The 24,796-nt window shown below is 41.3% G+C and overlaps 1 protein-coding gene across 2 annotated transcripts in view; it reads right to left on the bottom strand.

Moving 5' to 3' along the window:
* Positions 1 to 1,891: 1,891 nt before the first annotated feature.
* Positions 1,892 to 24,796, bottom strand: part of LOC142022854 (septin-2) — a 64,725-nt gene continuing 41,820 nt past the window's right edge. For both annotated transcript variants that reach the window (XM_075013109.1, XM_075013108.1), the window contains 2 exons: positions 18,578 to 18,671; positions 1,892 to 2,743 (listed from right to left, as the gene is read on the bottom strand). In XM_075013109.1, coding sequence (XP_074869210.1) covers positions 18,603 to 18,671 — 69 coding nt within the window. In that variant the 3' untranslated portion in view covers positions 1,892 to 2,743; positions 18,578 to 18,602. The remainder of the gene's footprint in view (positions 2,744 to 18,577; positions 18,672 to 24,796) is intronic.

Here is a 24,796-nt window from a genome sequence, read left to right as displayed (position 1 = left end):
CAGTAACTACTTCCTTATTTGCTCTTTCAGGGAGGCTAGACAAATCCAAGCCATTAGTCGTGACCACACAACAAAAGGCACCAACCATCCAATCATCAGCTTCATGAATTGTGCTACAATCGGCCATAGAATTTTCAATGCACTGCAGACTGAGCAGATTGTAACCATGATCTCCTGCTAAAGATAGCTACTCCAGCAATCACGGTTAGGGTTTTTAGCCCACCATACCAGAAAGCTTCACAGCTCCTCTGACAACACCTGCATTGAGTGCACAAAAGAAAATGAGCCTGTCATTTGGTGCTTGACATGAACACTGCCCTGTCAGTTCAACTACAGTTCCCACACAAGCAGCACAGTTGTGACTGGATTATTTTGGATGTCTCCATTTTCGGTTGCTCCAAACAAAAACACAAAAGAGGTCTGATTTTTTGTGGGGGGTTGAAGGGAGCGGGTGCCAAAAAATCACGAGATGCTTTTAGAAGTTTGGCCTCCAGTTGCTCTGACAGAGGCCTTTTGTCTTACCTCCATGGCATGCAGTGAGAAGTGAAAGCCATAGCAGTCTCTTGATTTTCCTGAGCACAAACAGATGATGTAGAAATTTGGGATAGCTGTACAACCTACAGTATTGCAATAGCACTTTAAAAACACCACTAATATGAAGAATCCACAGGATCGTCTAGCTGAATGGTCCTCTCCTCAATTCGTTACTTGTCTCTCACTTGGGATCTCAGTAGATTGGTCTAGAACAGGAGTGTCCAACAGGTGATCTGTGGGTCAGAATCTGGCTCGTGGAGCCTTTTTATCTGGCCCACAGGGTGGCTGCCACGGTGAGGCCAGCAGCAAAGCCCTGGTGGCTGGAGTGCTGAGCTGCTGTTCATTCCAGGGGCAGAGCCTGGCTGGGCTGCAGGGCTGGCAGCAGAGTGGTTTGGGGCTGTGAGGGGTGTTAGACCTGGAGGTGGGGAGGGGACAGTTTGGGGTGGGAGGTTGAAGGCTGGGAATAGTTTGGGGTTGTGGGGGGTCTAAGCCTGGGGGCGGGGAGGGCGCAGTTTGGTGCCCTGAGGGCTTTAGATCCAGGAGTCTATTCTTCATTCAGCCCCCCTGGAATGTGTAAAAAGTTTGCCATGTGACCCCCTGATGAAAAGAGGTTGGTCACCCCAGTCCAGAATTCCAATAAGAGAGGGTTTTCTAACACCTCTGAAGAGATTTGATAAAAAAAACAGAATTATGAATAAATACAGGAACAAAAGTAATTCGTAGCATTTCTCCTTTTAACTTCACTTTGACAGCTTTTGGAGTTAACTCTGGAGTTTACAATTTACAATGCCGGATAACACCAAGCTTAACAAAACATACACCCCCATGAAGCAAATTCTGTGCTAATGCTGTCCTGATAAAATCAGCTTCCACTACCATTCACAAGCAGTAGGGGTAAATCAATTTCCAGAGAGATGTCCCAGTTAAACACAGACTACTTTAACTGTATTAAATGGTCTACATACCTCATTTACTAAACATACTCCTTTGTACGCACATGGGATATCGAGAAGTGCAAAAAAAGGCCATACATTTGATAAATGAAATCACAACACACTTGTTCATAACAAGCTCTGGGATAGATTTTCAAAGGTAGTTAGGCCCACAAAGAAGCAGATAAGCACCTAGTGGGATTTTCAAAAGCACTTCAGCAGGTTGGACACTGAACTCCTCTGGAAATCAGGGTCTAAAACTAATTTCAGCTAAATTACTGTAACTTTTGTGTTTACACAAGCGCTAAAAAAGATCCATCTCCATGATAATCACTTGCATCCTTAAAAAAAATAAAGAGTACTGTACCTGCCTTTGGTTAATAGACCGCACAGGTGATTTAAAATTAAAGGATAGCACATGCAACTTTTTTTCCATGTTCATTTAATTTATTACAAAACTCCAAGGGAAGTTAGTGTCATGATATATAAAATGTTCAGTACATGCCATCATTCAGTTGGCTGAAAGATAAAAATGCCTTTGACAGAAATTCTCGCAAGCAATATTGGAGAACTGAAGACAAGCCTTCATAGCATCCATGAAACATATTTGGCATGCAGGGTGGATACATGTTTAAGGCACAATGGTTTAGGAAAGTCAGCTTCTCTATCACCTCTGTTGTAGCATTAGCATTTTGTACCTTTGTTTTTCATTATGCAAATACAAACCACCAGCAATGATGCTATCAGAATAAACAAAAGCACAGACTAAAGAGAGTCTTTTCTATATATATATGAAGAAAGTTACAAATAAACTAGTGACATTATATAATGGTTCCACCAGACAAAGCAAATGAAAGCTATGTTGCTGTGCAAACACACACATTTACTGTAAACTGTTCACAAGTTTTTTTTTAGTATTTATCACAAAACTGTCAAGAATAATCTAGTTGCAATGTGATCCATCATGTTCAACCCACTCACAATGACTAGAACAAACAGTGTGGTACACTAGTTTTTGTATAAAAGAGATATAGGAAGGATACTAAACCCACATTATAAGTATAAGGACATAATTACCAAGAAGAAGATACATATAGCATGATCAAAGTTGAATGTATAGAAAAAGTTGTTCCACAACACGGTCTTCAAGACTTTCATCTCCTACGTCTTGCTTGATTTGCTGCATCCAGCATCATATCTGAGTGCTGTTACTGGAGTTCAGTAGAGTCCTCACACCAAATAAAGCACTGATCCATTTGTAAGAGAACCGTGTATCTCTAGGGATGAAAAAGAAAGCAGTTTATTATAGAAAACAGTCAGTTAACAACTCATCTGTGATTCTACTGTTTTGCTATTTAAAACCACTCATCACAGTAAAGAGGGCCAGGGACCAAAACAGCATGGACCAAAGTCAGCACTGGTGTGAACTAAAATAACTAACTGCAGTCGGTAGCTGGCATGTCCACTTACTGCTGGGATGAATTTGGCTCCAAATGTCTAATGGATTCAAATCTCTAATGAGAGCAGAGGAAGGAGACTATTTTTAGAAGTTGTGTATTTTTTCACATGCCCACATTCCCTTCAGTCTGGGAAAGCAAGGACCAAGCCTGGCTAAGCTGATCAGTGCTGAAAGTAAGAAACTTGTGTCATCCTGAAGAGTAATCAGTCTGGTAAGCAGCAGTGTACAACTGTATTTTATTACTATCAAGGAAAATATCTGTAAATGCTCTATCTAATTCAGGCTGAATGGAAAAGAGCTGTGTGATATCAAAGCTGTTTCTTAAAATACTGCCTCAGCTTAGCACGAAAATGGCTAGATTGTTCTGAGAATTCACCCAAAGGCACTTTCAGTTAAATTGAGAGATACTGGCCTACAATTTCAAAGAAACAAGTGATTTGGAGTGCATCCAATTCTGGATGACCCAACTTGTAAAACATTGAAAGGGTCTGACTTTCTGACCATGGATGCTCAGCACTTTCTGAAAATCAGTGTCCTTTAAAAGATATTTCAAGAATACTCAAAAACTGAAGCACTCAATTCAGTAGGCCACTGGCACCCAGCAAGATATGCTTGTTTTATCTGATCACTTATCTGAAAATACAGGAAAGAATATTCAGGGAAAGACTGACGTTACCATCTTAAGAAAAAAACAAACAAAAAATACCACACAGAGTATGGTTAAATTCAGTTATCCAGATTAGAGTTCCCAGTTACAATTACATAGGGAATTGTGGGGGATGACGGCAGGGGAAGTTTTAAAAAACTAGAAGGCAGCCAACTCCTAGGCTCTTTGTGTGTCTCACAATGCAGATTTTGTGCAGCATTCCAATCATCCAATATACTAAACTCATTTCACATAATAAAAAAACAAACAAAATAAGCAAGCCGTCACTGCAGCTCCAAATAAGTCTGAGTCCATGGGCAGCTGACAGTAAATGCAGTCCATTATGCTAAATTACAATTTATTTCCTAATTGGAAGAGTAAACTTCTGCAGTTGCATGGTATAAAGAGAAATGTGTCCATCAACAATCCCATAATTCAACAGCATTTGGGACTACAGACTGAGGAAAATAACTGGAGTTTCCAATAAAAACAAAGTAGAAGATCAGTTTATTTTGAACAATCTTTTGCATTGAAATTGCTAATATTTATAACAACCTGACTTTCATTGTTCACTTCGAGGCTTTTATTTCGAGAGTCAGAATTCTCCATGCTCTCTCTAAATGGATTCACTTCACCAGCATTTCCTTCTTTCTCCCATGGAAAAACTACATTTAATTCTTGGGATCCATTATATCCTCACTGTTCCTTTTATAAATCTATAGCCCTACTTTTGCTATACTTTACCATTAAAAGTAATACCAATAAAAATACTTCCCTGAATTTGAGCCTATTGGCAAGAGATAACTTTCATATCTGTATAGCTGTGTCTACACGTGCATGCTACTTCGAAGTAGCGGCACTAACTTCGAAATAGCGCCCGTCACGGCTACACGCGTCGGGCGCTATTTCGAAGTTAACTTCGATGTTAGGCGGCAAGACGTCGAAGTCGCTATCCTCATCAGGAGATGGGGATAGCGCCCTACTTCGACGTTCAACGTGTAGTCACTGCGCGTGTAGTCATTGCGCGTCCCGCAACTTCGAAATAGCAGGGTCCGCCATGGCGGCCATCAGCTGAGGGGTTGAGAGACGCTCTCTCTCCAGCCCCTGCGGGGCTCTATGGTCACCGTGGGCAGCAGCCCTTAGCCCAGGGCTTCTGGCTGCTGCTGCAGCAGCTGGGGATCCATGCTGCAGGCACAGGGTCTGCAACCAGTTGTCGGCTCTGTGGATCTTGTGCTGTTTAGTGCAACTGTGTCTGGGAGGGGCCCTTTAAGGGAGCGGCTTGCTGTTGAGTCCGCCCTGTGATCCTGTCTGCAGCTGTGCCTGGCACCCTTATTTCGATGTGTGCTACTTTGGCGTGTAAACGTTCCCTCGCAGCGCCTATTTCGATGTGGTGCTGCGCAACGTCGAAGCTGAACATCGACATTGCCAGCCCTGGAGGACGTGTAGACGTTACTCATCAAAATAGCCTATTTCGATGTTGCTACATCGAAATAAGCTATTTCGATGTAGGCTTCACGTGTAGATGTAGCCTATATGCGACACAAAATCATGTCATTTAAATATCGTTCTATTTTTTTTCCAGCGTTACACTATCAAAACAAAAACTCCCTGCTTTCCAGAGAATTTTAACTAGCAGATTGCTTGGTAACCTCTAGTGCATGCCTTACGTCCTCATTCCCTTACCATTCCTTGACTAAAATTTAGCCACCATACACCAGTCAACACTCCCTCAACTTTTTATAAAAGTTCCATTTGTTTTGTAATTCATGTTTTAAGTCTGACCTGAAAAACAGCACACGTCCAGCAATGCAACGTCTCTGAGCACCACACTTGGACACTGACTAAATGGTTCTTAAGCGTAGATGGGAAGAAGCAGTTTGGAGAGTCACCGACGAACTGCTTATTTTTTCAGTTGTTAACCCATTTGCTCCTGGGAGAACGTTGCATCACTGCACATGCACAGAATTTATGTCCCTCCCTCCTGCCCAGATTTCTTTGCTTCCCTGCAGAAAACTGACTTCCTGACAGAGAAGCAAAGTGACACAACAAGAGCAATCATGAGACTCTCCCCAGCAATACATTCAAGGTGCCAGGGCAGCCAGCGGAGAGGTCAATCACTGTGGGACAGAAGGCAGGACTAGGGAAGACCCAGCTGGTGGCTGCGACCCTATGTCAGGCACAGCTGCTATTTCTGGCTGGGCTGGAGTGGATATGACTTCTTCTTCACCTGCACAGCATCTGGGGCCAGGCAACTCCCACCCTCATGTTTCACCCGTGGCTGCAGGAAGCTCTGCAAAACTTCTCCACAACAACGCCCCCACCTTCCCCGCTTCCTTCACCCATCGCTCCTCCGCTGCATGGGGTGAGATCCCTGAACTGGAAGCCACTTCCCCATCTACCCAACCCCCATGCATCTTGATCCCTTCATGCCCAGACCCTCCCACCAAGCCTCACCCCCTTGCATTCAGCACCCCCACAAGAAGCCCCACTCCAAAAAGACACCAGATTCATAGCCAGATTCCCACTCCAGCAAGCCCCAACCTGCTGCATCTGGATCCCCCACTGAGATCTATCTCCCTCCCCACACCCAGAAGCCCCTGCTGAGTCCCAAACACTTTCACTTGGATACCCCTGCACAGTTCACTGACTGTTGTACCCAGAATCCCCCTCTCAACTAACTTCTATGCATCCAGACGCACCCTGCATCTGGATGCCACGCTGAGCTGCCTGCATCCAGATTGCTCCACACAGAATCCCACACCTGGGTTCTCCCACCTTCCTCCGCACTAGACCCCTCTGCATTCAGACCCTGCCTTGCTGAACCTGCCTGCCTACACAGAAGGGCAGGGCCCTGGGATGCTTGTGGAACAGGCCCAGATCTTGTGCTGTGTTAGGGGTGGCTGTAGCCTCACCACCATGTCCACATCCCAAGGCAGGGTGGAGGCGGGGAAGGGACAGCTAGAGAGCCATCTCCCACCTCTGCGCTTAGTGTCACGCTGGAGCCTCCAAATTTATCTGACCAAATTTGCAGAATTTTTAATTTTTTGGCTTACAACATCCTCAGGAGTAACCCATTCAAGTCCTGCCGTAGCCAAAAATCTTGATGCTATATGATAACCGCCTGAGGCAATATGTCTGTCTTCAGGACATCTTCCCAATGCATTGCCACAAAAGCTTATACACCAGGTCAGCCCTGCAGAAGTCTCAACCTTTAAACCAACCTGAAATAGATTCCTGATGGCAAAGTAAGGGTCATCAAGAATTTCGACCCACAATTCTCTTCAGGGACAACCCAGGTCTGAGACAGCTAGAGAGGCATTCTCCCCAACATACAGTTCACTTTCCTCTTGATTTCTTTATTGATATTTTGTCTTTTGCACTCCTAAGGTCAGCAGTGTGCTTTTATAAGCAAAGCCCTGTCTCACTCCACACCCACACTAGAGCTTTCCTTCAAAGGCCATATATTTTTCAGTGTAAATACACCACTCTTATCACTCACGTCGTTAGCCGTAGTACACAAAGATAAATTTATAGAGATCTGTGAATTAGAATTTAATCATACAGTGACTGTACTAGGATACTCAGATTAGGAAACTTGGCTGAAGTTCTGAATGAATACTTCCTTCCACACTTAGCATTTCACCAGCCAGTTGTGATTCATTCCTGCTCCTCCACACATAAGAGCACACACACTTTGACAAAAGTTCCTGTTAATTCAGATATACTTAGCTGACTACTGCTTCAAATTAATTTCATTTCATCTTACCTTCTGCTGATCAGCAAAATTTTTTCCTTCTCCCTTTAAATTTCATTTCACAAGTATAGGTCAAGTTACAAAACTGGTTATACCTTTGAGCTTATTATGTTTTTCAGTTAATTACTGTATTGCAGGCCTACTCACTCAAGTCATGTATGGAAACCCGTGAGCTCTGGAACTACAATCTGTGTGTCTCCAAAGAAGTTTATTTAACAAATAAATAGCTGAACGGAGTTTATTAACCCCCTGATTTTGCTCCACCTTCTGGATGTCATTTTAAAAACTTGACAGTCTTTAAAAATAACTTCCTAGGCTTTACTGAAACTCATGGAATTCAAGTAACTGTCCTCTCTCTATACTACCATGCCCCATGTATTTAATCCGGTGTGTGGTTCCACTGAAGGAAAAAGTAAACACTGGAAGATGTCTACAATGTTTCATCACAGGATAGTTGAGCCTCTTATTTCTGAGGGAGCAGGTTCAGCAGGAGGCACCATTACATCTGCATGAGTTAGGAAAAAATGTTAGCAACTCCTTTTAGAGGTCCATTTCTAGGTGTACACACAGCAGCTAGCACACTGGAATTCTGATCATAATTGAGACCACTGGAAGTTACATAAATACAAATATTTTGTTTCCCCTGTCCCTAACATTACTCCTGTTAAATGGGAATTTTGCAGACAACCATTAAACTCTTAAAATTCCAAAATACATAATTTAGAGTTTAATTGTGATAAGGGTTTTTTAAAATTCAAATGTATAATATTGCACTTACGTGAGCGTGCGCACACAAAACTGTCAAGATTTCCCAAAGGTAGCTAATGAAAAACAACCCAATATGTAAGATCATATAACCAGCCTTTGTAAAATACTAAAAGGATCTGATACAATCCTGGCCACTGACAGGAGGGGAAAAAGGGACATCTTCTCTGGGGGCTAGAGATTTTTAAAAGGGGCCCCAGGCTCCCAGCCACTGCTGTCACAGGGTTGGGCCCTTTAAATAACCACTGGAGCCCCACGCAGCACAGGTCAGGCAGCACAGAAGGACATGTTGGGGGAGATAAGCCTCAGCCCCACAGCTTCTGCCTGAGACCCCATCCATTCTAGGGATGCAGAGTGTGTGTGTGTACACACACACACACACACACACACACACACACGTACACACACACACACACACACACACACACACACACAGAGCAATTACGTAAACCTTTGTACTCCAAGTGGAGCACAGGTCACCTGCTAGTCTCCTCCACTTCACTCTGTCTTGGGACAAAACCTCCAGCTGCCTCCAGGAGTACCCCAGTTGTTGTCCTTCAATCTCAGGATATCTCCACGTTCTCCGAGGTCTCCCTCTTTTGTGTTTTCCTTGCAGGTTCCATTTGAGAGCTTGACAGACTACGCTGGATGATGGTTTCCTGGGAGTGTGGCCTAGCCATCCCCACTTTCTTCTATTGATTTGAACATCAATTCATTCTTGTCCTGCTCTGTTCCAAACTTCCTCAATTGTGACGAAGTCCTGCCATTCGATGTGAAGGATGTACCTCAGCACCTGTTAATGAATGTCTGTAGCCTGTGCTTTGAAGACTTTTTGGTACACAAGGGGCTTGTCTACACTTGCCCCCAACTTCGAAGGGGGCATGGTGATCAGGGTGATGGGAGATTACTGATGAAGTGCTGCAATGCATATGCAGCACATCTTTAGGCTAATTCTCCCCTGCGGCAACTTCAAAGTGTCAAACTTCGAAATGCTAGCATGCGTGTAGCCATGGGAACTTCAAAGTGCCTGCATTGATTCGAAGTGCCTTTAGTCCCCAAAATTTTGAGTAAAGGCACTTCAAAATGCCCACCGCTACCTGCATGCCAGCACATCAAAGTCTGACACTCGGAAGTTGCCTCGGGAGAATTAGCCTTATAAAGTGCTGCATATTCACTGCAGCATTTCTTTAGTCATCTCCCGTCACCCTGATTACGATGCCCCCTTCAAAGTTGGGGTCAAGTGCAGACCCAGTCTAGGTCTCGCATCCATAAAAGAGCACACTTCACATTTGTGTTGAAGATCCACAGTTTCGTCTTTGCAGATATTATTTGTGAATTCCATATAGGATGGAGAGTCTTGAATGCAGCTGTTGCTTCCCCTATCCTGGCACTGAAATCCTTACCTGTTCATCCATCTCTGCCCATAATACTCCCCAACTAGGTGACCTGCTCCACATTTTCCAGGTCATCCCTTCCCAGTGCAATGGTGTTGTTGTTGGACTGGTTGATCCTCATTGTCTTAGTCTTTCCCTTGTTAATGTTCAGTTCAGTTACGAGACACTTTTGTCTAGTGTTGTGACCTTTTCTTCCATGCTTTCGCATTGGTGTGAAAGGAGGGAAATACTATCAGCAACACCAATGTCCTCTAGCTGTTTGAAAAGTGTCCACTGAATGCCTGATTGATTGCCATCTGTTGTCATGTTTATAATCCAGTACATTGTGAGCAAGAACAGGAAAGGTGAAAACAGGCATCCTTGTTGCACTCCTGAGAGTATGCTGAAGGATTCCACCAAGATACCACTGTGAACAACTTGGCATGTCAAGGGTTTGGATGTTGAACGAATCAGGTTAATAATTTTGGATGGAATGTCACCGTGTTGCATCAGTTCCACAAAGTCTCTTCATCAACACTGACGAAGGCTTTTTCAGGGTCTATGAAGGTTAGGTACAGTCGGGAGTTCCACTCCAGAGACCATTCTATGATGACTCAGACTTGCTATCTGGTCAATACAAGATCTCTCGCTTTGGAAGCCAGCCTGTTCATCCCTGAGCCGTCTCTCAATTTCTGTCTTAATTCTCTCCAATAGAATCCTATTGAACACTTTTCCTGGAATAGCCAGTAACGTGATACCCCTCCAGTTCTTGCATTCATTTCTTTGGAAGCTTGATAAGGTAGTCATGTTTCCAATCTTCTGGGATCTCTTCAGTGTCCCAAATAGATGCATCATGTTGACTGCTGTCTCACTACCTGCCTTGACTGCTTCTGCGGTGATACTGTCTGGACCATAACGGTCCTCCTTCAGCGGGTCAGTCAATGACCCAAACCAACTTTCATTTACTTGTTAACTTCCAGAACAACTGATGCTGAAATACACGGTGCATCCTTATGTGAAACCATCACGTAGGACTATATCTGTACTGTTGGGAATGTATCCCATCATTTTTCATTATCATTCCAGACATTTCATTCACAATGCTGAGCTTATTTTCACTCAAAATCAGTCCACCACTTCAAAACCTCCTGTCTTGCACACTTGTGTCTTAGACATTTGGTTTTAACACCACTAAATCTTATGAAATCCTTCTGGTTTTGGAAGTTTTCCAAACAGTTAACTGTATACTCTGCTTTTTAAAAAATTAAAATACCTTAGAACGATAACATTTAGGTAACTGTACTTTTCCATTTCTACCCTTACGGTTTACCCATAACAGCACTGAAACATAACATTTGACAGGAATTGAATTTTAAAGAGCAAGGGATGCTGGAGTTGCACAGCTGAACATGATGATGTGTAGGGAAAGGCAGAATGCCTTTTGCTGTCGCAGAACTCCTCGTAGAAGTTGGCTATGAAGAAGCACTGAATTCCTGGGAATTCAGTGTACAGCAAGCATGGATTAAAAGCCAAATAAAGTTTTATAAAAACTCAGGAAAGACAGCAGTAAAAAATGACTTTAGTACATAGTGAAGAAATATTTTTTCTCTACACAGCTTTGAAACCACCACCTTTACAAAGTTCTGGATTACTCCCGTGGTAAAATTGCCAGAAGCTAAGTGATTCAATCAAGGCAACTAAGAGTACATCCGCATAACCAAGAAAGACCCCTGGGCTGACCTGCACCAGCCATCTGGGACTCAGTGCCTGGTTTGTGGGGCTGCCGCATTGGGAGCATCTGCCGACATGTCTGTCTTCCTCGTGGACCAAGGAAGAAGGGAAGTCTTGGCAGAGGGGGTTTTCCTCAATATCTGACCCTGTGTGGACAGGCCAAATGTCAGGAAAGCTTCTCCCAACACAGCTGTCAGTAAGAGATACACAAACACGGTGTGCAATTTGCATATCATTTGCTGACAGTTCTTGGGAATCTAGACACAGCCATACTGATTGGGGAGGAAAAAAAGTTGTAAGCTGCAACCCACCCTCTGCAAACAAACAGAATAGCAATACATTCAACAGAAGCTGTGGTACTGACAGGCTGACCTGACAATCTAGGAATGCTGAAGAAACTGGAGAATGGTGCAGTCCATCTATTGTAGCTAAAAAATGCCACAGCTAGGTGGTTATTTCAAAAACTAAAAATTTGCCTAAGCTTCACATTCTCTAAGCATCACATTTGAGATGCTGAAAACTACAGCAAGACACATTTGTCCTCAGATGACATTTCTCATCACATCAATTTGGCATCAGACAATACCACTTCGCAAGGCTGGTTGCTATGACAGTACTGAGCATTTAAAAAAAATGCACCATAATTATCCATTATGAACTAGCTGCTTGCTTCCTCTCTTTTGTACTGTGCTTGTCAGGAACACGAACAGCATAACCACAGAACATACAACTCACTAGAGCTGCATCCACATACAGAGTTTTCTGACAAAACCCTAACCCTAACCCAGGTTTTCTGTAGACACTGTAAGAACAAGATGCTGGTCTTACCGAACAGTTTTCTATCTGGATTTTATATTTCACAATGCCTTTGTACCTACACCTCCTTGAAGCTATGCAAGACAGAGTGAAAAATAACAGAAATCCAAATCCACAAGAATGAGAAAGGAGAACAGAGAATTAAGTTGTCTGTTTTGAGGAGAAAAAATATTCCATCACTGGTGTTCCCTGTAAACTGGATGCTTGGGCAGACATCTGGAGAGAACCAAATGCTGCCCTGCTGATTAGCAGAGTGCGAACAGCTAAGTTTTTGTTTCTACTGACACATACACATGCCTCAGCGCACATAAAAATTTATTCTGCGTACAGATGGAAAAAATTTGAGGGAACATTGACCACCACTTACTGAAGTCATTTTTAGCTACAAAAGTCTCAATCTTGTACCAGTTATACAGCTGAAACAGGCAGATTTAGAGACTGGCACTGACTCTGATCATATATCTTCTAATCTAACAGGTTACAAGAAACTTTACAAGTCCATAAATTGTGCCTTCTGACCTGCCAAATAAAATGAAGTCTGGGTTTAATCTTTGGTTTCACTCGTGTCTTAGACACACTTCAAAACCCTCACTTAAACCTTCAAAACACAAGAACAAATACAGATTTCTACTTAAAGTGGCATGATTTTTTTCTATATTTTCGAAGGACAATGTGTTTTGTCTGAAAATACTTTATCTACTTCACACACAAACATCAGCTGTAAACAGAAATTCAGAGAAAATACTTGTCCTGTTTATATCCTTTGCATATTTGACTACACTTTATGAAGGCCTCTGTTTTGTTCATAGCCAATTGACACCACCTGTTTGGCACAGTTCTGTGAGCAGGAAGGTGCTCACATACATAAAGTTCCCGAGGATCTGAAGAAAGCATTTGCTATAGTTGTAAAAGCAAAACTGAAAGTGAAAAGGCTGCAGGCAGACACGTACAAAGCAGCTCATGTACACTTGGTAGGGCTGCTCTGTCAAAGACCCTTATCATCATCGGAGCAGGAAAAAAAGCAGTTCCTACAGATTTGGATCAGATCATGAAATTTACATGTATAAGTTATCACTGCTTTCTAAACTATCTTCCTCTTTCCTTGCTGGTCATATCTCTGCTACCACTAACCACCTCCTTTCCCATCTCTTCACATATTTACACTTTCACATCAAGCTCAATCTCCCTAACCTCTTTCAAGGCTCTACACCACTGCTGTGCAGTAGGAGTTCAAAGACCACCACACTTGTGGTAGTCTTTTTTCCCTATTCGCCACATTCGCAGTCCCATCCCCACCCCGCCGCCTCTAAATAAATGCCCTGCCCCGCCCCCAGAGCCAGGCAGCCCTAGCTCAGGGGTCAGCAACCCTTCTGAGGTGGACTGCCTGACCAGGCCTCCTGCCTACACCTCCCCACCACTCTGCCCTGCATCCCCCATTACCAACAGGGGGTCCACTGGAGGGGGCTACGGCCTTGGCCCGGCACTCCAGCACAGGCCCCACCCCAGTCCCACACTCTCGTGGGAGCCCCGTGGCAGGGGCTCAGGCCTCAGCACCATGCTCCAAGAGCCCCGTTCACCACAATGCAGTCTCCTATTCACCGCATGTGGCAAGTGGAGACAGTATTGACACCACAGCTCTACTCAGTTCATTCCTCCTGTTTATAATCTCCCCCTATTCTGTGTCTCTCCCACCTGCCACTCCCACGATATCCCTTATATTTCAAAAAGTATTCTAGTTAGTGCTTGTGAGGTGTCCTCCCCACCTCTGTAATCAAGCTTCTAATAACCCATGGATTTCAGATTTACCAGCCACAAAGATCTTGTGCACAATGGGGTCATTGTAGCTACATCTACACTAGCACAAGTCTTCAAAATGGCCATGCAAAATCCCCTTATTCCTATCAGCAGATAGGATTTCGAAGTTCCCAGGGTCCTTTAGAAAAGGACCCCCCCATCTGGACGAGCCGCATGGCAGCAAAACGCAGCAATTTTGAAGAGTCGCAGCCAGTGGCATGCTAATGAGGAGCTGAATATGCATTTCAGTGCCTCATTAGTAATCTTCGAAATGGCCATTTGCATTTTATTTGTGCTAGTGTAGACATGACCTCTGTGTACCATGCTGCATCTTGTACAGATAGTCCTTTTGGACTGTAAGTCCTTCAGTGCAGGAGCATGGTGTCACGTACATCTTCAGTACTATATAAATACATCCCCATAAAATTAAACAAGATTTGTCTTTTAAATATGAGTTCAAGAACAAAAGAGTGCATATGTCACATTTTTGAATGCTACTGTCATTTGACACTCTCACCTCTTAGCACTTCCCCAATTTACGTAAGTATGTCATTTCCCTCCTCACTGTCCTGAGCACCTCTTGCAACCTCTTGTTAGCAGAGAAGATAAACATTTTAATGGAATACAGAGAAGTGGAATGAAATAATGCCCCCATCAATCCAGGAAAGGTTTAATCTTATTTTGCTCAAGAGTAGTAAAGAAAAAAAAACCCCAAAAAAACAACAAAACAAAACAAAAAAAAACCTTCACTGGCCAATGATTGAGCTGAAAAGTGTATATTTCCCACTTTTGGTGAGGTCAATCTACATAACAAACAGTTTAACTGTATTTTTGTATTTTTGTTACTTGCGAAAGGCAATCAACTCATTCCTTAGGATTTTATGGTATTTGCATTATGTTTAATTTAAAGCAGCAGCAAGGAAGTTATTGCAAGACTCAGATGGCTGCCACTTCTCAGAATGCTTTTGTAAAATATATGGCGTAAGAGAGTACTCGACTCTACAGACATGCACATTCTTTAAAAGAACCTGGCTTTTTAGTGACTCATTAGCTCAGTAAAACCACCGAAAAAGACATGGCTAACTTCAGATCTTGTCCTATAACAGAAGCTCGGTTTGACCAAGAAGAAGCCTTAGTATTAGTTAACACAGCTTTGTGGTTCCACCTTTGTTCCATTTAGAGGTACACTGGGCTGTTCTGAGGTCACTGGTGCATGTCCTCCTGAGGAGTAAATGCATGTCCTACTTCTGAGAAGAGGGACAGGCCTAAGGTACCGTCTCCAATGTGATGACGGGATCCTATGTCAGTGATCAGTTTAGTCAGAGTGCCAAGAGAGTTATGATAATTTATACTAGCTGGGGACCCGTTTTTTATTGAAGGATAGTCTCCACATCTTGAAGGGAAAAAACTGAAGAATCTTCAAAATTCTCTTCAGAACATGGTATAGCTGGTGATCAGGTTTGGACAAATTCTCTATCTAGAGAAACACACTTCAGAAATGGCAAAACCTGTAGATAACATGCACCTCACAGCTGCAGCATTTCTCACGGTGTCTCCAATCCTGGTATTTCCAGCCTACGAGTGGTTTTCAAGTAGTTTAAGCTAGATCTAGTATGTTTATATAGCTAGTTCACTAGTTATGGGAAAGGACAATTTCTAATCTATTTTGAAAGTATTGCTGGAATGAAATTCATAGATGGAAAGTGAAATGGTCTCATTTTCAGATTTTAATCTGCACCAGAAAGAAAATGATGTGAAATGAGAATTCCCAGCATTAGACCTTTTGGCCTGTGAGTAATTCAGAGACCGGGGTAGCTTATATTTCAGTAAGTAATACAACGTACCCACAAAACAACTTTGTATGCAGACACATACCAGTATGTTCAGACCTTTGTTTGCCCATGTGTCCATGGTTGCAAACTTGACCTGGAATAAACCCTGCTCCAATTTGTAAAAAAGCTATTTATGGCAGAGCAGGATATGGGATTTCTGAAGCAGAGAGAACTTGGTCCCATTATTAAACAACCAATGCTCAAAGTATTGCATTCTTCTAGTTCAACTGCTGAATTCCATAGCTAGGCCAGTGTCTGAGAACTGGGATCAAAGTAAAATGCTGGGAATTACTGTGTGAACAGTGTTTATACAGGCTTTCAAGTCCATAATTAGGAAAGATCTGGCTAGATTCTGAGTGTGATTTTTACAGCAATATTTTACAGCGGGGTTGTGTACATGTGTCATTTGCAATTAACAACAAGAGTTGGGGTTTTTGGCAAAAAGGATAACAGTGGTACTTGCAAAACATTTTCTATGAAAACAGCTGTCTCAAATAAATAAATAAATAACTCTCCAAGGGTTTGGACATACCAAAACAGAGCTACCATTATTTTCTCAGGACTTCTGAAGCATCTCTGATTCAAACGCATTAAAAAAAAAAATCCTGAAAGTTACCAGCTACTGCCTATATGAGCAGAATAGTGAGTCATTGCTACTGTATACACAGTATGGTCAGCCACAAGAAATTTCCTTAGCATTTAGTTTTTCAATACTGCCACTATGTACTTTAATATGGAGGTTAGGCAACATGGTCAGTCTGTTCTCAGTTGTGAAAGTTCTCCATTTGCTGGGAATTTGAAATTGTGACAGTGAAAAAGACCCTTTTGTAGCTTTCATCAGGGAACAGGTCGTATATACCAGTAGAATTTTGTCTTCAAGTTTACTTCTTTAAGAAGCTTAATTTAAAAAGCTCTAGGTTTTTTTTTTAAATAAACTGTAAACAGGAAAAGTGAAGGTTCAAGTAAAGGCAACAAAAATCTCCTTATTTTAAGCCTGGAATGTTGGCAGCTGTCACAAGGTCAGAAGGGATAACATAATCCATTTTATTCAGGATTTACATTCCAGCAACCCAGCAAATCAAAATGGGAGACAAACTGAAGCATGAAACAACAGGAACAAGGCTCTTCATGTTTCTATTTTTTATTCTTGTACTTAAGAAAATACAAGAACTATGCTTTCTGCATCCTGAAGAAAACACAGGGATTTACAGGAAAAATCTGATTCCCCTTGAGGGCTTGCAGTTTTGAATGTTGGCCCCAGAACTAACATACCACATGTAGACTTTGACATCAAGAAAGCATGCATCCAGTAAACAAGTTTGATTTGTCCACTTTTTTTCCTTTTAGCACTTTGCCAGAACTGTCAGTTTATTAAGCAGGCAGCTTATATAGGATGAAGGCTACTCTCACTTTTCCACATAAGGAAGTTACCACACTTATTACCTCTACTGGCTACAGAAAGTGTTAAAGTAACAGCCAGTAACATTTTTGAAAGGTAATATGCACTCATACTGATAAAGATCTGCAGTCCTGATTTTCCTCAAAAGAGTCCTGCATTATAACAACTGAGACACAAGGTAGGCAAGCAATACCTTTTATTGGACCAACTTCTGGGACCAATGACAAATTAACTCTCCTACCTTGTCTCTCATACATCCTGAGAATAACGTGGCTACAACACTGCTAATAATTATAATATTGGCGAAAGATAAACAGGGGGAAATGCCACAGGAAATTACAGCCACCTGAATGGAGAGCAAACTGAAGCTAAATCCACTATTACTGTTGAAGAAGAGATACGCAATCAGAATAGAGCAAAGATCTGGCAAAATGTTGTGCCCCTAGGAGGTTTAATCTGTCTATAGAAACAGGAGTGAAACACTTGATGTTACTGCTATAAGGTAGAGAAAACCCTTCATATTAGCTATTGTGCACACCAGCAGTCATTGTAATAAAGAGATGTAATAAGTGAAAGGACTGGGTCAGCCAAGAAGCAAATCTAAGTCATACACCAGGCTTCTAGAACAAGCAGTAAAGTGTTTTAGATAAAACGAGTTGCTGGATATTCTATGTTGTATTTTATGCTGACAAGTAGCAGAGAGGTAGCCGAGTTAGTCTGTATCTTCAAAAACAACAAGAAGTCCTGTGGCGCCTAATAGAACAACAGATATTTTGGAGCATAAGCTTTTGTGGGCAAAGACCCACTTCATCAGGGTAATACTTAGCAAATCTTGATGTGAATCTCATATTGGTATACTTTGTTTTCTTCCCTTGCTGCCATCTTGAAAAGATTATTTAATTTTTAGTTTTGATTTGAAGGTAAAAGCATCAGTGTTGAAAAGACCATGGGAGTTTCAGAATCAGAAACCACCATCTGAGAGGTGCAGGGACCCAGAAATAGTCATGTAACTGGATTTCACTAAATGACTTAGTCAGTCCATTAATAAAAAGAGGATGTATGCAAATTAATGTTTCACAGGTAATAGCCCAGCACAGTAAATTAAATTATCTAGATACAATATTCTCAAATTAGTGTTAGTCTGCATCTGCAAAAACAACGAAGCGTCCTCATGCAGTACAAACTAACAGATTTATTTGAGCATAAGCTTTTATGGATAAAAAACATTTATGCAGATGCACTAAATAAACTATAGTAACTGGAAAGCCATTATCCAAATCAGTTGTATCAACACAAATGGCCTGTTCCAACTCTTCAGTCTGCTAACCAAGCTTCCTTGGTTACTAATTTGTTTCTAATGCCAACCACAATGTGCAAAAGGGTGTACAAACAGACTCATTGTAAAGGCAAATCCGAAGCCCAGGGTTTACCAAAACCACTGGGAGAAAGTTACCAAAGATTTCACTTTCTAGCAGATCAATGAAGCATAGTATAGGATATTAACAAAGAAGGTAATAGCTACATAAAACAAAAACAATGTACCTTGTGCAGCCACATGTGTAGCATCTCATTCATCCCCAGGCTTCATCCTCATTTGAGCTTGCATCTGAGCAATCATTTCCTGCATGCGACGCAGCTGTGAAGAAAGAGAACATTACCTTTTACATACAGACTTTGGACAGCTGAATGCAACGGGGAACATACCCAGATATACAGGAAGTTGTGAATCCTTCCCCTTCCTTGATGGAGAAAGGGACCCAATTTCTTCCCCCCCATATTTACAATTTAGTGTTTCATTACATGATCATTTCTTAATGATGGCATGCCAAAGGCTCAATGACATCTACAGAGAAAGAAAATACTAGGCATAATTAGCCGCAAGTGTTTTAATTTTAAGTGAACAATATTTTCTTGGGAATAACCATAGTTTAAGACACTGATATATAATTTCTACACCATGAGAAAACAAACTGGCAATTATGTAAAATAATTTCCTTTCAAATCAGGTTTTTGTCCTTTTGAACTTGAAATTTAACTAATAAAAGGCATTAAACCTGATTTTCAAAAACATGCTTAGTTACGACACTCAGATTTGCTACCTGAACTCACAAATGGCCCAGTCATGAAAATTGCACATTCAGATGGGGCATGCATTTTGCGCTTATACAATTTTGAAAAAAACAGGCCTTCTACAATTTCATGTAAGTTGTACATTGATATAGTTTAACTTTGAAGTCACATAGTACTTACAAACCCAACAAAATAGGTTTTAGAGTAGTAGTCTTATTTGTTGCTATGATACGCAGAACATCAATGATCCATTAAACAATGACAACAACTATAATCCACTGTAATTTAAGGAACTAGTCTGAGAATATGGGTTTACATTTATTTAATGGGAAAAGAAAGGAAATTATGTTCAAGCCACCTTTCCCTCCACTGCACAAAAGTAGTTATGCTTTTGCTCTTTACTGATTACTTTGTAGGAATGCTATAATTACAAAAGTAAGATATAATGCAATCTGGCAAAAAGAAAACATGAAAACATTTCGAGCATGAATGCAAAAGCAAAACATTAACTACTGAGAATAGTTATTTTACATGAATGAGTCAATCATACATAAGAGGCTCTATAAATATCCAATTGAACCTCAGCATTTGGGTCTGAGCAATAATTGATTCATTTGTCTACCAAAAGCAGGGAACCAGATCAGAATAAGGTTACAGTTTCAGACGCACATATTACTTTATTATGTCTGACCCAGGGCAGAGGACTAGGGAAAGAAATTGGAAGTATGCAGCTGAGGTAACCTGAAAAAAGGTGTTTCTCATCTGAGCTTTACAGAGTTTAAGCAGATTCACGTGAGAGATGAGAAGAAATGTGAAGTTGATGAAATCCTGTAATAGGTGAATATACCTCACATCTACCTATGTCACGTAGTCAAACATTTAGAGCTGTGATAATACTTCAAACATATATACACCTTGATCAGAGGTTCTCAAGGCAGGGGCAAAGGAGTCAAAAAATGTTAACCACCCTGTTGTGAAAAGCATAAATTTTTAAAAAGGTACATTTTTGAATAAGCAAATATTTAATTGGGAATATTAATTTTATTTTTGCCATCTCTACTTGTTTAAAGCCATCAACAGCAACAGCAGTAGGCACACGCAAGTTAGCACAAACAGTCCTAAAACTTTATTGCTGTCTTCACCGTAGCATCAGCAGGCTTTTTTTTTGGGTGGGGGGTGCAAACAAAAATGTATATCATTATGTAGCTGAGTGCTATAAAACCTGAAAGAGAATAATTAAAACCAGGATGAGCCAAATGGATGAGACAGAAGTAGCTGCCATAACAAAACAAAAGAACCCAAAAGAGTTGGTAGAAAAGGGAAGACAACGATTAATTGAACCAAACACCACCTCCCACCCCCAAGACCTCAAAACAAAGCATGTGAAGACACACTTTGTATTACCAGGTAAGCCTCAAAGCAGATGATTCCCTTTCAGCCTCCCAGGAACTTTAGACCAAGACAGTTAAGACAATATAACAATGGTGGGAGATCTGGCACATCATGGCTCAGCAAAGCACAGGATTTTTGTTTTCTGCAGAAGCATAGATTAATTAATGGCAAGGTTGCAAAGCTATGTCAGGGTTCTTTAACAATAGAAGCTTTCTTGGCATGCAATGCCCATTATGTTAACCATACAGTCGTGCTTCCTGCACCAATTAAAAGAGTATGAAACTACTGAAGATAAGTGGGCAATTTCCTTTTGCTGAAGCAAACTGGACAAAATCAAAATTAAGGGTCAGACAATCAAGTGCTGCCAGTGCCATAATACTTAGAAAGCACAGCTCTGAACTTCTTGGTCTGCAGACCAGCTTCCTTTTCTGAGACTGTGGCATACAAGAGATCTAAATAGGTTCCTCCTCTCTGCATAGTTACAGACTTTGGCCAAAGTAACAAGTACATAATATACAGTAGGGCTTTCTGCATGAAGAACGTGTTGATAGTACAACATCCTAATGAGGTATTGATGGATATAGAGACCTGAAATCTGGCTGTATAAATACACACTGAAAAGAAAGGTAAAAGATGAACCACATTTTTGGTAGAGAGAGAAGTGTGGAAAGACAGGAGCAAGGCTATTAACATGTGGGGGGGTGAGAGAGCTTACTTATTTTGCAAGAGAACTGTAGGTAGCAGGGTAGAGGAAAAATCTGTGCATGTTAATTATTGCTTGAAATGTTGTTTATTATTATACTCCTGATGAAGAGTTCCTTATATAATGATACTTTTCAGCATGGAACTACAACTCAAGCAGAATTTTCTGTAAACTAAAAACAGAAATATATTTGCATACACTGATCACTTCCCAAAATCGGGACATGACTCCAAGGCTATGTCTACACTGCAGGTTTCTGTCAACCAAGCTTCTGTGACGGAAGATTTTGTTGACAGAGCACACATCCATGCTGCAGATCTCTCAGAAGAGATCTGCTGGTCGAGAGCATTCGGTTGACATCCCTGTACACCTTTCCACATGGAAGAAGGGATGCGTTGACAGAGTGGGTTTTTCCGATATTTGGCCCTATGTGGATGGGTCAAACGAAGCCTCTTTTGACAGAGCTGTCGGCAAAAGATATGCGGCACCGCAATTTGCTTATCTTCTGCCGACAGTTCTCCGCAACCTCAACGCAGTCCAAATTACCAACTATTCATGCTATTTCTCATCTGTAGGATAGAGTCACTAAAACAAAAAGACTGCTGGTACATAACAAATAGTGGCTGGGCACAATGTAATTTTTTTTAAATGCTTGATTATATAAAGGCAGTTTTTATGTTAGCTGGAATGGACAGATGATGTTTCAGCCTTTCAGGTGGATTCCAGTCACTAGAGAGGATGGTGTCTATTTGCACCATTGTCTGGAACATGACAAGATCATTTCAATCCATAAATTTAGCAATAACAGTACCCAAGACTCTGGGACAATGAGCTGACCTATTTTACACACAAAGAAGTGAGGCTCAGTCTCTTACACCATTTATCTTTCTGAAAGGACCACTGCTGAATGTTACCGTTTAAGTGGATTTACTTTACCTCTCCTCACAAGAGTAAGAAGAAATGAGCAACCAGTGTATACACACACACATCCACCTACTACTTCAAGGTGAGAGCACGCAAAAACACCACAGCTCAAGCTCCATATCTACTCTGTTTCTCCCAGTCTTGGCAGAGAGTGGAATCAACAGAGACAGCATACTCTGATCTCACTGACTCCGCAGCAAACCTGTTGTTGATGTAGAAGCTTTATTGCCATTCAAAGCAGGGAGCACACATTCACTCCCCAAGAGGAGAACAGTTTGCACATCATGTAACACCCAAAAGGTGAGGCAATTCACTGGCCAAAAAAAAAAAACGGGGGGCGGGGGAAGGGGTATGGCTAGAAATCCTCTAGAAACAATTCCTGGCAATGCCCATAATGCAGATGTCAAAGGGCCAAACTTAACCTTAGTGTATACTCCATCTTACTTTACTGGAGACAGAGCTACTCACTCTAGGGCTCAATTTAGCTCCAAGTGTCACTTTATTCCTGATGGCAGTGCAACAATAACCTAGAGGAGAGTCAGACATTTCACATGAGAGTTAAGAGAAATAGACACGGATACAACTTATTACACAATTGATTATTCCCATTATTGCATATTTTGGCTAGACCACAAAACCAGTCAGAGCCTTGCATGCTGCAGATTCCTGATTGAGTAATGCTTAGGCAATGGCCCCACAGATGGAAGAAAAAGAAGGAATGGCAAGAACTCAGGAGTGCTCACTTTCCTGTAAGACATTTCATTTTTCAAACAAATGAAATAACGAACAGAAATAGCCAGGTTGCTTTTAACAATAAAATTCAGATAAGAAGGAGTCTGTAGGAAGACAACTGTATGAAAAAACAGAACTTAAGCCTGTGGGTCTTCAGCACCTTCAAGATGTTCCCACGTTATTCGCTGTATTTGTTAAAAATACCTTCAATACCAAAGCGTGCAACTAATCCTGTTAAGTAAGGCCAAGAAAAATATGCCCCAGTCAAATGATTATATTGAAAAAAATAATAAAAGGGTTTCCATCAAGAGAAATGTTTTTCTTCATGGGATTCTCTAGCATTACAAATGCTTCATTTATAAAATAAGACACGTGACTACGTTCACAGTCACTGCACTTTACGGACAGTGCGTGTAATGCTTACTTGGATCTATGACTAAAGACTGCACACATTTTACCTGTTGAAACCAGTTTCTTTAAAAAACCAAAAAAAAAACCAAATACTCTGTTCCAAGATTATATAAATATCATTTTGTTCTCTGTAAGACTGGGACTGCTACCCAGGTTTTTTTCCTGATGATTTTCTTTTCATTCAGTTCTCCAATGATATTTCACTCCACAGAGGAAAGCGTAAGACTGAATTTAGTACTGTCATTGCAGGACTGAAGCATACAAAAGAAAAATGGCATCACAATTTAAGAATACTTTTATCTATGGTTTTTAGGACATCATCAATTGTCATGTTATCCATGCCCTGTTGCCTCAATGAACAGTTTCATTTTCAAAAGTGCTTTAGACATTTCTGAAAGTTTTACCCCTCATAACTCCCATTCTCATTAGCAAGGGAAGTATTTCAGAATAGCACATAGCAAGGTACGTTGCTCCCAATAGTGTCTACCACACTTTTATAGGAAAAGCGACTGGGGCTTTTAACAGCAAAAAGTCACAACAAAATTTGTTCTGTAACATTTTTCTTATTGTAAATGTGAACACCGTGACTTTCTTCTCTCTACTCCCTGGCCTCATAAAACCAGTTCATTTTATATTTGGAGACACAGTAAAAAACTCAACTGTCTGCAGGAAAGCAAAATTAAATCTAGACATGTCAAAAATAGTCTTAGAATTTGGCTGAAGTATCTTGGTTCAAAATTAATTACTCCAACTGGCTGCGGAACAAGTCTTGATATAATGAAGGATCAGAATATAGCAGAAGTCATGCCTTCATAATGATGATGCTGGCACATCCCCAAACCTTCATTCTATGTGGGGTTATGTAAACCTTGCAGAACTGCAAATAGAACTTCAAGCAGGGTTACTGATCAGAATGCAAATCAGAAGGGGAAATGGCTGTTTGTTTTCTCAGCAAAGGCCAAGGAATGTAAGCCCATTTCCTCTGCACACTTTCCCCACATAGTCCTCCCCAATTTAAACATCAGACTGCCGCGGTGATGAAGAGATTTCATGCCAGCTTATCTACAGAAGACTCAGCAAAACCTTTTCACCTTTTAAGGGCAGAAGACAGTAGAGGTTTACTATATTTATTTTTTCAAATTTCAGTCTAATCTTTCGCAACCATATCTGTAGTTATGTAGAGCTTACTAGTCCCACTGAGAACTTTGAAGTTTCTGGCGGCGACTCTCCAAGCCTTCATTTACCTCTTTGGTCACACATACGCTTGCAAACAAGCAGAAATCATGGGACCAACTCAGACCTCAAGAGGTCATCAGGTCCAGTCCCTGCCCTCATGGTATCATTACGCACCATCTAAATCATCCACAACAGGTGTTTGTCTAACATGCCCTTAAAAATCTCCCCAGATGGAGATTCCACAACACTAGGCAACTTATTCCAGTGGTTAACCACCCTGACAGTAAGGGATTTTTTCCCTAATGTTCAACCTAAACCTCCCTTACTAAAATTTAAGCCTCCTGCTTCTTGTT

Source organism: Carettochelys insculpta, chromosome 18, assembly GCF_033958435.1.
Source record: "Carettochelys insculpta isolate YL-2023 chromosome 18, ASM3395843v1, whole genome shotgun sequence".
In the NCBI taxonomy this organism is placed as follows: Eukaryota; Metazoa; Chordata; order Testudines; family Carettochelyidae; genus Carettochelys; species Carettochelys insculpta.
Note: the sequence above shows the minus strand (reverse complement) of the source record. Positions and strands in the feature narration are given on the sequence as shown.